Source organism: Patiria miniata, unplaced genomic scaffold, assembly GCF_015706575.1.
Source record: "Patiria miniata isolate m_02_andy unplaced genomic scaffold, ASM1570657v1 HiC_scaffold_17, whole genome shotgun sequence".
Classification (NCBI taxonomy): Eukaryota; Metazoa; Echinodermata; class Asteroidea; order Valvatida; family Asterinidae; genus Patiria; species Patiria miniata.
In genome coordinates this window covers 5,451,642-5,467,128 of record NW_024037055.1, presented here as the reverse complement: position 1 = coordinate 5,467,128, position 15,487 = coordinate 5,451,642, and the positions used below count along the sequence as shown (strand labels likewise).

The 15,487-nt window shown below is 41.3% G+C and overlaps 1 protein-coding gene across 1 annotated transcript in view; it reads left to right on the top strand.

Annotated features, from left to right (window-relative positions):
* The window catches only part of LOC119723604 (microtubule-associated protein 11-like), a 17,770-nt gene extending 2,283 nt beyond the window's left edge, over positions 1-15,487 (top strand). Inside the window, exons 2-10 of the mRNA XM_038194338.1 lie at positions 4,813-5,029; positions 6,477-6,563; positions 7,150-7,276; positions 8,067-8,211; positions 9,165-9,325; positions 11,367-11,461; positions 12,245-12,378; positions 13,273-13,613; positions 14,051-15,487. Of these exons, the coding sequence (XP_038050266.1) occupies positions 4,813-5,029; positions 6,477-6,563; positions 7,150-7,276; positions 8,067-8,211; positions 9,165-9,325; positions 11,367-11,461; positions 12,245-12,378; positions 13,273-13,613; positions 14,051-14,174 (1,431 nt within the window). The 3' untranslated portion in view covers positions 14,175-15,487. The remainder of the gene's footprint in view (positions 1-4,812; positions 5,030-6,476; positions 6,564-7,149; positions 7,277-8,066; positions 8,212-9,164; positions 9,326-11,366; positions 11,462-12,244; positions 12,379-13,272; positions 13,614-14,050) is intronic.

Genomic DNA, 15,487 nt, shown 5'->3' with positions numbered 1-15,487 from the left:
TGCTGTGGGCCATGAACTTGAGGGTTTGTAAAAAATATGGGTGGAAGCCGTGCACAGGACTGTGAGCTTGTAGTTCCGTTCAATTTGGACGAAATTGGGGCCCTTAAAGCGCTCTATTTTGCAATGGAGTGTAGGCATCGTTTTTCAAAATGGCGATGGGCTTCAGGACTATTAAGTATTATTCAGGGTTGATCATCTTCGGATGGAAATTTCTCCTAAAAGTCATCAGTTGACCCCCCGAAAATTGAAAAGAAAATGAAAGATGATGAAATAAGCTTTAATTTGATGTGTGTTTCGAACACCTTAGAGAGTTGTGAGTATTTTTCCCAAATTTCTGAAGTGGGAGCATTTACCATTGGGGCCTTGGAAGTTTATTTACTGGTCTGTAACCCTAAGTAGTTTTTGTTCGGATAAGAACAGTCCTGCTTTAAGTTGAACTTGTCTTTGGTCTCAACGTTTCGACTAGCCTGCTCTAGTCATCGTCAGGAGACTCATCAGGAAAATCCTCTAAAATGTTCATGGGGCAAAGACAAGGTCCTCAGTATTTCACCAGCCAAGTTGGAGTATCAATTCAATTTTTAAAGGAGATTTTTCTTTAACATTTTGCACCTGAGAGTGAAGCCAAGTGATTTCAATTTGGAGCTAAAGACTAGACTCGTACATGTCCAACTGTTTGAAAAGATTGACCCTTCAGTAGTCTGGTGACATGACCATCGATAATGTGTAGAAATAGAGCTACCTGTAGATGCCAGACGTTTCTTTTGGCATAATTGATTGATGCAGTACTGAAGGGTTGTTGGACTGGTTGTTTCATGTGCCAATCTATTTCTTGTATTGCATGTTTTCAATACCGTAAGTTTTGGGTCTCTCATACACAGTATTGAGAGTCCCAAATTTTCGGACTAGGCAATACTGGCCTTTAAATCCATCAAGATGTGGTGATATTGCATTTTAATTTCAGTTGTCAAAACAAACAAAAACAAAAGAATCCTTAGTTATATATTTTTTTATTTTTGAAGAAGCAACAAGTTATTTTCAAATTCACTAACTCTAGTGTACAGATTGAATTTTTAATTGTTAAATAAATCTTACAAAGCATTTGGAAATTTGGTTTTGAAAGACTTTCATAAAAGATTTCACGTGAAACTTTCAATAAAACTTGCAAAGAACAACCTGCGATATATTCATGAACCAAATACTGATCATTTTTAGACCCATATTTTTCTAGTTATGCCTGGAGCCACCCCCTGTGGGGCTTATATGCAGGTCCCAATTGTTGACTGCTGTGATAATGTGGGATCTATCCCACATCACAGCATATTGTGCCAATATTAGTCAAAACGATAAATGATTGTAACTAACCATGCATGAAATAAATTAAATCATTGCGGTGTAAGGCCCCCCCAAAAATATTCGGTCTTTGGTCAGACCAAAGTTCCGGAATTGACGCGGCGACGCGGCTTTTTTTCTTTTTTTTTGGCTTTCTTTTTTTTTTCTTCAAGCTTGGATTGTACAGACAAGGTGGGGTACTATTTTGCTTTTTTGGTGTCCTCATGTACATTGGTGTCCTCCATAATTTGCCTTGGTGCTTTCAATCATTTGCCTTGGTGCAATTTCCCATTCCTTGGTGCTCTTTGGTAAAACAAATTGAGGAGGTGCGGAAATAGAGGGCGCTGTTGGAGCTACCGCTGAACATTTTAGAAAAAAAAAGATCAACGCGCATGATTGAGACCGACTTATTTATTTTTTTTGGCCTAACCCTCGGTAACTGCATTGCAGGCTTTCATGCCGGACATACATGCATGAGTCTGAGCGGTTGTAGAACTCGCAAGCGCACGTGCGCAGGTTCTACACATGCGAGCGCAGGTTCTGCATGCGCGAGCGCAACACGCAACGCGCATTTACAGACTGCACACCTGGCAGTTCTCGACCAATGAAATTACAGTGTCCAAGCACACGACATAATGTTAATTGTATGAGAGGTGCAATTCGGGCAATTCACAATGAAGTGCGCCACCAAGAGGTTGCCATGGAGAGTCCATTTTTCAAGTTTACGGTCGACAAAACATGGCCCATTTAAATAAGTGTCAGTAGATAACTTGAGCTAATTTGTTATAGATTTTACACTGGGGTTGGCATACCTCCAGAAACTAAGTCCAACAGTGTGTGTGTACAATTTCCCATGTGGGTGTTGGAATTTGCCTGAATGGGTATGGTTCCTAGTACATGTAAATTAGGCTGGGGAGTTTGGGTTTTAATACAAAAAACACCTCATTGAAGAAGATACTCAAATTATACGCTTACGAAACTACTGACCGGAACAACGAACAATTTCAAATGTTCCGCGCTGCGAATTTGTCAACCATCTCCCACAATGCACTGGGAAAAATGAACTCTCCGTGACAAACTCTTGGTGGGCACTGCTTAAGGCCAAAAAAACAAAACTTCTGCTTCCAAATTTTACATGACATTTGAAAATAGGGTAGGTAGGTAGGGAAAACAAATTTTGTTGGCAATTTTTTTTTTTTTTTTTTTTACGATCGTACGGAGATGTCTGCATGTAGTCAAGGGTAAAAGGTAGTAATTGATGATTTTCGGGTTTTTTCCTCATTTTTTCCCCCCAAAAAATTAGGGTAGGGGCTGTCAAAAATAGGGTTCCGGTAGGTAGGGTAACCGGAAGCAGACCTTTTTTTTTTTTTTTGGCCTAATGCACTGTCAATACATGTATTTGGACCCTTTGTGTTGTAAACTATGTGCACACTAAAATTAATACAAAGGTACTCAAGTAAATAATACCATGTTTAGCATTTCAATGAAAATGGGCGACGTACATTTGATGGGCGTAGACCTTTAGAACTGAATCAATAACTAATCGTATATTGATAGATTCACTGTTAAGTTGTGGAATTCATTTAACACAGAATGAAATGAGTAAATGTCAATGTGTTGCGCGCGATCTCACCACATCATACCTAGTTCCCCATGGGTCAGTCTTGCCATGATAGATCTATTACTGATACAGCACACCTGTCTCTAGATGGTGTGTCAGTGTGTGCATGCACCTCTCTCTGTGTGACCCTATCGCTATGAGTCATCACGCTCGTAGGATTAATGCGCAGGGCATCTCGTCTGGAGAGTCCCTTGTCCTAGATACACATGTAATAAGGATTGTGTGGGCTTGTAGGAGGCTACGGTGCTTAAAGAGACATCTTGAGGTGCATACATTGAGGCAAAACGTTGAAATCTCTTCAGCAAAGGTGTAATAATGTTGTTTTGGTCAGTGCGTGTACACATACTTAAATTGATACACGGTCGGGGAAATGTAGATGAAAGGTACATGTATAGAGGGTGAGTCACAAAAGGCGAAACCCAAACCCCCAAAATATATTTCATATTTTAAAAAAATATAGAGCACCAAAAATAATTATGATTAGAAAGCCAATTTCATAAGCTACTTTAAGATGAAAAAATTACTGAAATTGCTCAATCCACCTTTTAAACGCAATGATCACCCTAAAACCTGTTTTGTCCAAAACAAGCATTGTACATGTATTGTGTATTTTGACTTTTTTGGAACTCCAAAGAAAATGACGCAGAATACTTGTTTCATCAACTGTCAACAACTGTAGTGCACAATATGTTTTTAACAACCCTGGTTAGGCAAACAATATGATTTATAACATCCACTTTTTAAAAAAAAAGGGCCTTGAGCATTGAACTGAGGTCTTGCCATTACCGGTATGACTGATTTTTTTCAGTATACATTTGCTTAAATTGCTGTAATTTTCAGAAATGAATGTAGTTTTGGTTAATATTGTTACATATGTACTTATTATTGTTGTACAATGCCCTCCCAATGACTGGGTAGGCCTATAGTTTGCAGGATTCAATGACCACTGGGCCTTTACAAAAACACTCCAGAGCTGTAACGTTGAAACAAAAAATAGACAGGAACTCTCTGATGTCAAATAGGCAGGCCATTCATACACCACGAAGACCACCAGCAAATGAACGCAGTTACAAAAATCAGAGACCGTGGGGCAAATTGGAGGATGTTCCAGTTGTTTTGTTTAGCCTGTGTCACAAAAAATGGAAGGCTTCACTTTTTTAAAGTTGGTTTCGTACAACCTGTTACCAAAATCGAAACCGAAAAGTAGATTTCAAATTTTGTTTTATTAAATTAAATTTTAGTAGATTTTAAATAAAATCCGGATTTAATCCCACCAGTGACCACTAGTACTGAATGCCTGAGAGTATATCCGATATTTGTTCAGAAAATTATTCCAGTCTAGTCACAAAGTAAGTTTGTTGACATGTGTGAAAGTGGCGATCGTGAAGTGTAGGGCCCCTGTTTTGTTTTGATCAAATTAGAGTCAAAAATGTTTTTTTATTGCTCAAACATCACCTTTACAATCAAAAGCAGACTTTTCTCAATTCTAATGACACCCTTTTTGCAATTTTGAACAGATTCTTGGGGTAGAAATCACGATTTTCCTGCGCGGTTTGTGCCTTGCGATTTAGCGCGCCGTGCGTGCTCACGGTACATCGCGCGGTGATCACCATCTTTATTTTCGGGTAGTGTGTTGTCGTCCTGCCGTCATCGTCATTTTATTCCCAAATTTCCCTTAAAAAAATCAAAACCCTGCCCTCTATCTATGACATACCTGTTTATTGAGAATGTCGCCAACTAGTTTGGTAGGTTTAATAATTTTAAAGTGGATTTTGTTCCCTTATAGGAACCTGGCCCTATACTACACGATCGCCGTGAAAGTAACAGGTTCTTGTTTTTGTTTACCTCCATTTTCCCTACAGAGTGAGCCTATCATACATGATGATGTCGTCATCTTTCCCCTGAGTGCTCCGTTGAACACCTTGCCAAGTTCCCTGCGGACGCTGACCGTGTCGGTGCACATCACCAGTCAGGCCACGTCCCGCCGATACCCACGAGAAAACAACTACCTGGATTTACTCCTGCAGTTACCCATGGAAGACGTCTTTCAGCTACAGCGCCCTCTGTTGAAATGCACCGGTGAGAATACCACAGAATCAGAAGTCAAGGGTGCAGCAAAGTAATTAGGCCGAAAATCCACCCACCGAGTTTATGAATAATTGTTATACATTCAGATGATTGTATAGAGAGTTCTGAGAGCCATGGAATTTGAGGATTGAATCTTGACATAATTGGCACTGCACCTCGGGTCTGGACTAATTGGGCTTCCAATTCTGAGCATTTTGGATGCAATTAGGTCTGAAAGTGATGCTATTCTAGCTATGTTATGGAGGGATCCCTTTTTTCAAAATGGGTACTTTTTTTTCAAAATGGCTACTTTTCACAGAACTTAATACCTTACTTGTTGTAAATAAATAATAATCTCAAATATGGCACCTGGTGTGATATTGTTTCCAAGAAAAGTGGCACGTTTGTATCACTTGTTTCCAACGATGGGCCGACCATTGTTAGAAAAAAAGGACTTTGTGAAAATACTGCCCCCAATTTTACCAAAGTTAGTTGGTCCACATTTTGTTTGTAATCGGTTAACACATCCGTGAACAGGTGCAAGTACATGTAAGCCAGATAGTCTGGTTCCCTGACCTGACAATTCCCCTCCGTTTTGTCTAAAGTAGGGACAGGGAACCTGACCACAAGACCTTTTGTTTGTGGTTTTTCCAGCATCTACATACATGAACACAAAACCTTAAACAGGTCAGCGTAACAATATTACATGTAGCTATAAAATATTAACCCCCAAATCCATCCATTTCTGAAAATTACAACGAAAGCAAATGTCATATATTATCTTTTAAAGTTGATGAACTTTTGACCTTTCAAGATGATCACGTGTGATATGACCTCCAGATGGCTAGCTGAATAGAATTGTTCTAATAAGAAAAATTGACAGAAATCTGGACACTCTGGGGCCTTTAGTTTGTACAAGAATTCCATCACAGCATGCTTCTGAAATGCCCTTGCCATATGGTCCGTACCCAACTCGGCATGGGTCTGGACCCAGGATTCCTTGGCCTTGCTCTTGACAAGTTGGAGTTGCATCAGACTGTGCTTTGGTGTAAACATCGGAGGCAAACCCTTGCTCAAAATTCTGGACTTCATCGTTGGAGTGTCTTGAAAAAGTCCTTTTGTTTCATCCAAGTGGCAAAAGTACAGCTTCTGGTGCTTATAAACATCGGGACACTTGATCACTCTACACACAATCGAGGCCCCCTACAATGGCGAAAAAGCATTGTGCAAGCTATTGTACAAAGCAGCTGCCCTGTCACAGATTATCTGAACAATAGCTAGCACAATGCTTCTGCCATTGAAGGGGGCCTTTGTGATAGAAATGCCAGCGTGCCAGGATTGCTCTACATATACTGCACATGTAGCAACAATTTGAGTTTTACAGTTTTGCATTTGATAGTTATTGTTACTGAATATCTGTTTTTTTGGGGTGGTTTTTTTTATTAATTTTATTTTGCAGTGAAAGCAGAGTTGGCCATTCTACCTCCGCCTGAGATTCGATGCCAACATGTGGCCGTGGCGGGCAAACATTTTCTTATTATCAAGGGTGAGTTAAAACCCTCCTTTTGTTTGATCAATCACAGACAGTCAAAAATCCAAGCCTGTTCCCCTGCCATGCCTTTTACACAGGCTAGTCACCAACAGTCAGATCCTATTTCTTGTAAGCACTGTGACTAGTCAAATTTCATCCATAGGCAAAAGTAGGCGTAGCTGGCTTATCAATCTCCTACAGACAAAGCATAGTTACATCAGGTTTCATAACAATCACTGCCAGTCAATCCTGCTTTGTGAATGCAGGGAGCACTCAACTTGTAAAAAATTTTATTTTGCCTGCTTGGCTGGCCTTGTTGAAATTGCCAGCCAGAAAGGGAGAGTTAATAAATTGTGGTGAAGACAGAAAGTTTTCGTCACTTTTACTTTTATAAATGTTATGTATTTAAGATAATCTACGGATCAAGAATTGCATATCAAATCTGAAATCCACAGTGTATTTTTAAGTTTAAAGTTTGAGTTTTAATTTAAGTTTAAATAACGTTTTTGGAATCTGGAATTCTAAATTTCTCCCTTCTCATTCACCTTCAGACGTAAAACCTACCTCCTTTTACTGCATGTGTTCTTTTGCTTCATTACAGTTAACAACGACTATGCAGAGAGGCTGATACTAGACCAGGTTGAAGTGTTGTGGAATAAGAACCACAGTCTGCAGCACGCACCCCATCCAGCCTGGCCGCATAAGACTGATCAAGCTTCAGTTAACGAGTATGTACCAGATTGTCTATCCGAGATTAAGATGTGAGTTAGGACACTTAGTCATTTCATTGATTATTAGTAGAAGTATACTTGGTGAGTCAAAAAGAAAGTGACCTGGATTATTGATTTAATTTTTGTCTTAAAAAGCAATCAAATTTGATACGCTTATAAAATATGTCTTAAAAGAACATGTTCTTCCACTTATAATAATAATAATAATAACGGAAATTTATACCGCGCCAGTATCTGTCATACATGACGCTCATGGGGCAAAACAAAAATTATATCAAATCAGAAAATACCAACACAATTAAATTGAACTAAACAAGAATATTCTGAGTGGTCTGAAACAAATAGGTCTTCAGGGCAACTTTAAATTCAGAAAGCGATGAGATATTGCGAATGGCGAGGGGTAGTTTGTTCCAAAGATGAGGACCTGCGTAAGAAAAATGATCGATCACCCCAAGATTTGTGAGAGTGTGTCACATTTTTTTTTGATAATTTTTTTCATTGAGAATTTTTTTTAGTCCCACGATTTGACCGTTTTGATATGTATGTAATAGGGGTGTAAATATCGGCACTGATGTCAAAATAGTCCATTCCCCCCCCCCCCCTCCAAAAAAATATATTTTCTGCGGCCGTAAATTTTGGGCAACGTTTGTTTTTTTAAGTTCAAATTTCTAAAAAAAAATTGGAGAACAAAAATTGTGAGACCCCCCCCCCCCCCCCCAACCAAATCCTGGGTGTGCCACTGACCTGTCGGATGATAATAGCTGTTGTTGTTGATATTCTGTTTCAGTATTCTAGATGAGATGGATAATACATTCATAGAGTTGGTCTCTAGTCCGTCATATCACACACCATCGTCCCTTCAACCCTTAGAGCAACACGCGTTCGTCTTCCAGCTTCACTTCAGCCAGTTCTGGAGAAGCAAGCCAGCTAAGGTATGCATGTCTGGCCAGTTCAAGACTGGCATTTATAGAGATGACGTTTCTGGAATTCTTTTTGGTAATATTCATTATCAGTTCTTTAATACTGGCCAAATTGCCACTTGATGGGTATTTGCAACTGACTTGGTCCCAGTTGATTGACCCTAACTCCCTAGGCCTTTTTGCTAGGATGCAACCTCAATCCTGCAAAATCCTCCAACTGCCGTGCAAAAATTGCATACAGCCTCAATCCTCCAAAATCATCCATTGTTTCTTGAATGTGGTCCTTGGAGGGGTGACCACTGCCTCAATCCTGCTAAATCCTCCAGCAATCACTGTCAATATGTCAAGGCAGAGTCAGTGACATCCTGGAGCAGTGCGGAGGATTTCAAGCATAATCTACTTGTAGGCCTAAATTTATGCACGGCTGAGCCAAAAATAACACAAGATCCAGCCTAAGACCTTGACACATTGCATCCTGCAAACTCGGCCTCAGGTTTTTGCCATGCAACCTCAGTCCTTCAATGTCCGGCTTCTGATTTTGCAAGGAGGATTCGGGCCGATTTTGGAAGGTTAGGTTAAGTTTTCACGTTAAGCCACGCTTTCTGCTGGCAGTAGCTCCATGCAACTGGATATATTTTATAGCGTTATTAATGTCATTGTTTAAAGGTAAAATACCAACATTTGCAAACATCAAAAAAAACAAAAAAACAACCAAATTATTGTGAAATACTTTACTTGACTGTAAGTGAATAATAGTTTCAAGCATCCTGTGAAATCATGGCACCTGGTGTGCTGTCATTTTCAAGAAAAGCAAAAATTGTGCGTCGATTTCCAACGATGGTTGGACGACCATCTTAGGGGGAAAAACCTTGGAACTTGGTTCAACTAACGCTTCATTCTGCTACCCACATATTGTCATTGCACACTAACGCCATCGTCCTCTTGAATCATGTGTGTCAATCCAGGGCATTGAGTTGCCTCTCTTACTGAGTATCACGTGGTACGTTCAGTCCATGGCCAGTAGGCAAACTGTCTGCACTCACTACTCACTGCCTAGCCTGAGACTGGATTTCCCATCCTTCATCATGTCTGCACAGTGTCCGTCACCCATACAGGTTGGCAACAGGTTCGTCAATCAGGCTCATCTCTGTGTTGTCAGTCTTCATATCTTTTCGTTTGTAACAGCAAATGTACATTGATAAGTATAGCTAGTCACTGTACCCCAAAATTGCCCAGCCTATGGACAGCATGCACAAGTATTTATTACAGTTTTGACGAGATGATGTATGCTAACGTTGTGCAGACCCGACTCGCAACCGAAACCGACCCGACCCGAAACTGACTTCGGGTCGGGTCGGGTCGGGTCGGTTTTTCAATCTTTTCAGTCGGCTCAGGTCAGTTTCGGTTTTGCGTTTGACAATTTTCTGGTCGGGTCGGGTCGGGTCGGATCGGGTCAGTTAAGGCATCTTATGAAAAACATGTATACATTGTAACATGTACCGGTAGGTTCACTAGAAACATTATGAGTCTCCACTGTGCCATGTGGTATGATTCTTTGCCGAAAGAATGGCAGTGGCACAGCACTGTTCGAAACACTGCGTCACTGCTGTGCTGAACTTATTAATTCAACTTGAAGTTGGGGAAGACATGTTAGGAATGCGAAATGCTCACAATACCTGTTTTCGCGCCATCATGGGGAGTGAAATTGGCACGAATATTTTGATCGCGCTGAAAGTTCATTTAACTGCTTCAACCTGGCCAGTTACTCCAGATTCATTAAGGTTTGACTATTTCATTCGGTGTTTAGAGCAACTGCCGTGCTATAGATGAGCTATTGCCGCACTCATTTCAATGAAGTTCGGCGCGGCAGTAGCACTGCGTCTAGAACGGTACTTAATTTCATAATTATTACACTGATCTGACCACATGTTTAACCCTAATCAGGCCGGGTTATTTTGACTCCCGCCCCCCCCCCCCCAGATCTCGGCCATCGAGTGACGAACAATTTTGAAACTCAGTACATGCATAGAGCAACTCATCATAAACATACCCAAGAAATTTCATCATGACTATGGGTCAAAGGGTTTTGGAATTATGGCTAATTAATTATTCATCTGTATGAATGGTAATTCTGCTCTGTGTACACATAGCGCCGGAAATTTTTTCGCTACCCGGCAACCCCTGGTCCAATTTTTATGCTTTTGGTATCAAAAGATGCGTAAGGCTCGAGGATAAAAAGTCATAACGGGTCTCGAAATTTTTTTAAGGCTATCGTGGAAAAAGTTGATGGTGGGGGGGGGGGGGGCACGGATTCTGCCCCCCCCCCCCACCCCCCCCCCCCCCCCGGCCCTTTTAGGGTTAACCCTCTGTCCTCGTAACATTCGGACCCCCGATGCTAGCTATCTCCATCTTTCTCCATCTATCATTGTCAACTTGACAATCCGTCTTAGCTTTAGCTTCCTACATCTGTCCACTTGCCAGCTTCATCATCACTTCAAACATTCTTCCATTTTTTTTATGGGGCACATGTATGTCTGTTAAATATGTAACACAACCATGCTTGCATTTCATGACCGCAAAACACATTTGTTTATAGCTTGAGTAACTCCAGCTGACATGCTCCATATTCACATGTAACGCTGGAGGCATAACCTGTTCGTTAGAATGTGGTAGCAAGAGACCCTAAAAAAAATGGCCTCTCAAAGATTGTTCATTTTCACCTCTAATATCCCACCCCAGAGTTCATTTACATACCTCATACATTCAGCAGTCATTTACGAAGCCTAACAATCGACTTGAAACAGACCACCCAAAAAAAAATGTGAAAAATCTTGACGATTTCGGTGGCTTGTCTGTAAAAAAACGCCAGTTCCAACGGCTGTCTTCCATTTTGTTTTGCTATTTATGTAAATGTATGCACCACGTGATGACATCGAAAAAAATCTGCGCGCGCGATGTATGTGGGTACCACACCGCTTTCAGGCGCCGCAAGTGAGTTCAATTTTCGTCTGGTGCGTTGTCGTGGAGAGCATTCTCGTTGTCTTTTTTTGTTTTGTGGGAAGGTGAAGGGATATATTTTAACTTTCCTCTCTGTCTGCCCAACTCTATATCCAGTTAATGCTTGCTGAATACTAATCACTGCACACATCATTCTCTTCATATAACAGTTTTAACGTGAACTACACGTTACTAAACAACCTTCAGGACTTCTTGGGAATAACATTACTATGGATGCCCGGCAATCGCTCCATGACAGACACAGGTACTGGTAGCTTATAGAACGTGTAGTTCACATCCATTTTAACCTCTCTGGTAGCATGCGTATTTCACTAACAACTTGACTGATAGAAAGGAATATAGCCACAAAACATGTCTTTAGGACACCCAAGAATGAGCTTTACGTTTTTGGGATTTTTAGGTTATTTTTTACTCTCAGAATCTAGAAGTGTTCCTTTTACAGAGTCCATGCTAAACGTTTTGAATTGTCTGGTCCAATTTTAATCCCTAACCCTAGTTCCCTAGGCATTTTTTGGCTAGGATGCCTCCTCAATCCTGCAAAATCCTCCAACTGCCTTCATGTAAAAATTGCTCATAACCTCCATCCTCCAAAATCAACCCTTATTTCTTAAATGTGGTCCTACGAGGGACGACCACTGCTTCAATCCTGCAAAATTCTCCAGCAATCACTGTCAATATGTTGAGGCAGAGCCAGTGACATCTTGGAGCAGTGCGGAAGATTTCAAGTATAATCTAGACCTAAATGTATACACGGCCGTATGCATAAACAACACAAGGTCTTAACAGTGACACAGTGCATCCTCCAAAATCAGACACACATTTTTGCCACATAGCCTCAATCCTGAAAAATCCTCCAGTTTGCAAACAGGATTGGGAAGGTTAGGGCTAATAAATGAATTACTAAATTTTTTGTAATTTTAAAACCGTTGAATTCAGCACTACCTCCCAAATTATTTTCCGGATCCTGTAAAATTCACGCGCATTGTAATGATTACGTGATTTGCCGATTGTGATCTCCGTTTTCCAGACGAGACATCATCCCGATTTATTGAAGAGGCTGTAGTATGTGAACAACCTAAGATGGATCTTGGAGTCTGTCACAAAGGGTCAACGACCGACGTGTCGGTGACCTTCCAGGCTGTTAGATCCGGCGTACACGAGGTAGGCAGCTCAATTGTATTTCATCTGTGGAACCACACCTTGCACTGGTTGATAAGGTTAAGGCACATGCATATATTTTCGGTAACCCTAAAGAGCTTTCTGTGCCAGCACGTGGTTGGCACTGGTTGCCAACCAGGCTTGGGCAAACTATGGACGGTTTAAGGTCATAGCTAGCATTGTTTTCAAACATCATTGCTACAAAATATACTACAAAGGCTATCAAAGACTAAATAAGAATGCCTTTATATATATATATAGGAGGAAGTATATGCAATTGTTGGCGAAATCTGTTGCCAACCACGGCTTCAATTTGTGCCCTGGTGACAGCCCACACAAAATGACGCTCAACGTTTACAAACTAAAGAAAGGTTTTTGGTCTAAAGAGCACGGAGTGCATGCATATGACCTGTGAATGAACATTGTTCATCCTCGGTGTTAGCTTTCAATACGGTTGATTCCCAAGTGCGCCACCAAGAGGCTGCCAAGGAGAGTCCATTTGTCAACCTTATGCGGTCGACAAAAACGTGGCCGACTAACCGCGATTTGAACGAAACTTGAGGAAATGTTTGATAGATCGGGGCATGGCATTCTGCCGCCTCACAAAAGAACGCCATCTTGATAAAAAGAAAAAGTTAATATATTTTAATCATTTACGAAACTAGTGACCAGACAACGTAACAATAATAGGTGTTCCGCGCCAACGGCGAATTTGTTGACCATCTCCCACAATGCACTGCAAAAATGGACTATCCGTGGCAACCTATTGGTGGCGCACTATTGGGAATCGCCCGTATTGTGAACGCTGAATAATACTCGTCAGTCCCATAATGCAAACTAAAACGTAAAATGGCAGTCAACCAGTGACTAGTTGGTCTTCATTTCGTGGTCGTTCAGATCGGCAAGTTTATGAAGTTGAAACTGCAGTATGCCACGCCGCCCAATCAACAACCACCCCAACCGACGACCGCTCCCTCCTCGCCGTCCAAACTACCTCCGGTCGCCATGGCGACCTCTGGCGAGGAGTCGCAGACAAACACGTTTCCACGGCGCGAGCGGCGCCGCTTCAAACGTCCCACGCTACCTCGTCAGCACTCGTTCTCGTCGCTGTATCAGCGATTTCAGATAGCGGGCAACAGGTCTCGTTCCAACTCCTTCACCAGTGACGACGACACTCACTCGCTGCCGGGGGATCTGACTGAACGGGGAGATGCAGCGTCGTGTTCATCGCTCAATGGGTGAGTCATTGTTTCGATGCTCGTTAAAGGTAATATACGACATTTGCAAACTTCAAAAAATTATTATGCGATAACTTACTTGACTGTAAGAGAATAATAGTCTAAACTTGTGAAAACAGAGCACCTGGTGTGCTGTCATTTTTCAAGAAAAGAGGAATATTTGTTTCAATTTCCAACAATGGTCGGCCGACCGCCTTTGGGGGGGAAAAAACCCTAGCTTTTCAAGTTTAGAGATGTCGGGTGACTGGGGAAACAAATTGTGTCTACCTTTTAGCACGGATGGTCTGTTGGCAAATGTTTACACCCCTCCCCCATTGAAAGTGGTTTAGCGACCCTCCAAGTTGTCAGGTCATTACAATTAAACAGTTTATGTCTCCATTCTGCCATCACGGCCATGGTTTCTAATATGTTTTTTTTTTTTCATTTTCGATCAACAGGTCAAACAGTGTCACCAACAGTCCAGTCAAGACACAGCATGTACCCAACAACCAACCACCCCCTAAACCATCCGTCAGTATCGACAAGATTGCCAAAAGGAGAAGTAAAATCTATGTTATATGACCTCTTCAATGCAAGGTCACAGTCATGAGGTCAAAGGTCATAAGGTCGGGTCAAACAGTGTCAGTCCAACAGTCCAGTCAAGACACAGCATGTACCCAACAACCAACCGCCCCCTAAACCATCTGTCAGTATCGACAAGATTGCCAAGAGGAGAAGTAAAGTTTACGTTATATGACCTCTCCAGTGCCCGGTCACAGTCATGAGGTCAAAGGTCATAAGTTCGGGTCAAACAGCTTAACCAATAGTCCAGTCAAGACACAGCATGCACCCAACAACCAACTACCCCCTAAAACCTACTGTTCTACTTGTTTCACCTGGGTCTTACGTTTCGGGGGATTTCAGACCTTGAAAGACTTGGGAAAGCTTCAGTTCAATATGGGTCCATGTTCTGAAGTCAAATTTGCTATGAGTCAGAGGCCAAGCCAAAGTTCCAAGTATTCCAATTTAGTTTGGGGTAATCAAGGCTTCTAAATGATTCTTGTGACAGTTTCCAGTTGTTTCCAGTTTTCAGCTAGATTTTCAGCAATGAGTAGCTGTTTTGGCAGCTGTAGTGCTTGCATTTGGCAAATTAGTCTTATTTTTTGTTTTAATCCCACTTCTGACACCATGAATCCCACTTCTGACACCATGTAAGATGTAAGCCACCGGGTACTCATTGGACAGTAGGAAGATGTCTGATGTCTGACCATACATCTGGCATGACCACTATGATGTATGTCAAGGGCCACATGTCAGTTACTTGTCCTACAACATGGATATCTGTATTTCTGGAGACCAATGTGGAGTTCTGAAATTCCCCGTTGGTCAAAATGTACAAGGCCAGATTGTCTGTATTCATTGTGTTACTCCCTATGTTCATGCACTTTTAACAAAAAAGACATCGCAACTTATATTTCTAATGCCAGGGTTTGCAGTTTACAATGCATGAAAGAGCATTTACAAATGTAAAACGTGTTCTCTTTTTTATAAAAGATGGATATATATATATATGTATATGGGACTGTGCAATGACACTTATGCAAGCGTTTTCAAAACATATCAAGGTTCTCAAAGATTTTTGAGAATTCTAGAGAGAAATGTTCAAGCTGGAAAGATAAAAGACAAATTTGATACACGTGAAGTTGTTTACGTTTAGTTAAACGGATGTGAAGTCCGTTTACATTTAGTTAGGATGAATATCCTGTAAAGTTTATTATACACCGTCTGAATAAATCCCCGTAGTGCGTCGTTGATCATGTGTTGTTGAATTATTCGTCCCAAGACACGCACAGCAAAGGCCAAGTTCGGGCAAGGACCATTAGTCGACTAGTGGT